At 39.6% G+C, this 2,433-nt stretch overlaps 1 protein-coding gene across 1 annotated transcript; it reads right to left on the bottom strand.

Annotated features, from left to right (window-relative positions):
- Positions 1-1,384: 1,384 nt before the first annotated feature.
- LOC145805967 (uncharacterized) lies at positions 1,385-1,813 on the bottom strand. The gene has a single exon (XM_082901507.1). It carries the CDS (start codon positions 1,811-1,813, stop codon positions 1,385-1,387), a length of 429 nt encoding a protein of 142 aa, XP_082757633.1.
- Between the last annotated feature and the right edge of the window lie 620 nt (positions 1,814-2,433).

Here is a 2,433-nt window from a genome sequence, read left to right as displayed (position 1 = left end):
TATTTCTAATCCCCACCTCTACACTCCCCATAGCTTCTTCCTTAATTCCTTCAAGGCTTGATATTCCAAACATCCTATCTTCCCCAACTCCTGATCCTGCTAAGCTACATAGTTTGCCCTTGGTATCCATTGCCTCACCCCTACGTACTCCATTATCCTCTAGATTCCTGGCTACTTTTTTACCTTCTGAGAGTACACCTGTTGCCACTCCTACTTCAATGGCAGCTGGTACTTATAGGGATGACACTTGTGGTACACCAATTCTTTCTCTACTACCTAACTTCAGTCCCTCCTCCTTAGACTTGCTGGTAGCCTAGACAATGGATGCTGATGAGGAATCCTCTTCTTCTTCTCCTATACCAATACTTCCAGCCAATCCCTCCACAAGTGACCCTTCTGTAATGCCACTTTCTGAAGAGGAGATGAACATCTTTGAAGCTCAACTGGCAAGCTTATTTGACATATCTATACGAGCCCTACCAACTGGCAGTGAGACGGAGCCACTAGTCTTGGCTAACTTTTTATTAGAGATAATCGAAAGCTCAACTACTGTTCAGACCATCTCTCTTCCTCAAGTAAACATGGGCACTTGCTTGGAGTTACTGAGAACTTTCCCCAGGATTCCATTCAAAGCTTTGCAAAAGCCAAACATTAAGAATGGATTCCTCAAATTCTTTCAAGTGCTCAGTCAATCCAATGTTACCTTTAGAAGCCATTTAACCCAGGCAACAACAACCATTGACTTCTATGTCAATATCTGCTAAATGGCTACAACTGTAGAGAAGGAGCTGCTAAAAGATAAAGGGTTTGTCTCTTACATTCACTTTGAAATGTGAGTACTGAAGGGGCAACACTCCTCTGCTTCTCAACTTCAAGCTCAACTCTTGCATAGGAAGGCAGAATTGGAGAATGAGTTAGCAGCAATCAACCTGGCTTTGGAGCAAAATGCAAAGAAGCTGCACACTACTCACCAACGGCTGTCCAATCACAGGCAGGAGATGAACAGAACTATACGATTGTTCCCATCACTTAAGAGTAAAGAGCTTACTGCAAGGGAATAACTGAAACGTTGTAATGAATTCTGGACCAATTTGTGGCACAATGTACTTAAATTTTTATAAAATGAACATTATTCGTTACACAAGTGTTTATTGTTTCTTCTTGATGTTTCCATATATTGTCTCTATACTCGTGTCTACCACACAGTTGGCTAGCAAGGCTTCAAATATCTGCCATTAATTTTCTTGGGATGCACGTATGCATTTGGATTTTTCAAATGGTAAGCTCCCTTAGACAAGACTCTATGGACTTGGTATGGTCCCTCCCATTTAGGTGACCATTTGCCAAACTGTTGGCTTTTAATTCCTATTGGAAGTATTGTTTTTCACACCAAGTCCCCTTCATCAAAGATGATGTGTTGGTCCCTTTTATTGTAACTTTTGGCTGCCTTTCTCTTTTGTAACTGGATATTATTTAGTGCCAAAATTCTAACTTCATCCACATCTTCTAATTCCAAATGCATGCTTTGATAATATTGATCAGTACTAAGCTGATCTTGGCATTTGAGCCTTAAGGACTTTATATTGATCTCCACAAGCAATATTGCATCGTGCCCATATACCAAGGCATAAGGGGTAACTCTTGTGCTTGACCATTGGGAAGTCCTATAAGTCCATAATACATCTAACAATAAGTTGTGCCAATCTCTGTAACGCCCTGCTATTTCATATATGAATCCATTGCAACCAATATAACAATTTACTGCAAAAGCCATCCTGTTCACTGAACTAAGATTTAAATTTACAATTTCCATGTTTACATGTCTATGAAACCTTGTACCCAACTCCAAGTTCAACAACAAAATGACAATTACAAAAGAAGGACCCCATGGGTGTACAAGACAACAACAAAATAAATCTAACAGTCCTAGTGCAAAACTATGAGTCTTCACAGCAAAATATTCTCAATTGTCAATCCCAACACCGCTCACTTCAAGTCACCATTGTAGTTGTACAACATTATTTCTGCAAGTCGGAATACATTTAACCAAGTATTTAATCATTCGAATAAATTTATGGCTTCCTTGAGATAAAAACATGATGAGAAGATACGAACACACGTAATCTTCACCAATTATGTAAATACATAACAATTAAGCATGGACAATTACATTTCGCACCTTTACAACACACATTTAAACAATCACATCAATGGAAAACAAACCAAGAGTCCCATGTAAGAGTCAAACACAAGTTGCTTTAGTTTCAAAAAAACATCCCCACATTTGCCGGCTATTATACGGTGGGAAGTGAGCTTCTCAAGAAAACCATCCGTTTTTCCACTTTTGCCGGCTATTATATGACGGGACTGTGTGGACACCCTAAAACATCTTTCCCACATTCGTCCAGCGATAAGCCTAGACAGGCAATTGGG

The sequence above is a fragment of the Camellia sinensis genome, chromosome 1 (assembly GCF_055761805.1).
Source record: "Camellia sinensis isolate YWXY chromosome 1, ASM5576180v1, whole genome shotgun sequence".
NCBI lineage: Eukaryota > Viridiplantae > Streptophyta > Magnoliopsida > Ericales > Theaceae > Camellia > Camellia sinensis.
This window is presented reverse-complemented; position numbering and strand designations above follow the sequence as displayed.

Bases quoted from the DNA above. Each gene is read 5' to 3' on its own strand.
- LOC145805967 (XM_082901507.1), bottom strand. From the start codon at position 1,813: ATGGAAATTGTAAATTTAAATCTTAGTTCAGTGAACAGGATGGCTTTT.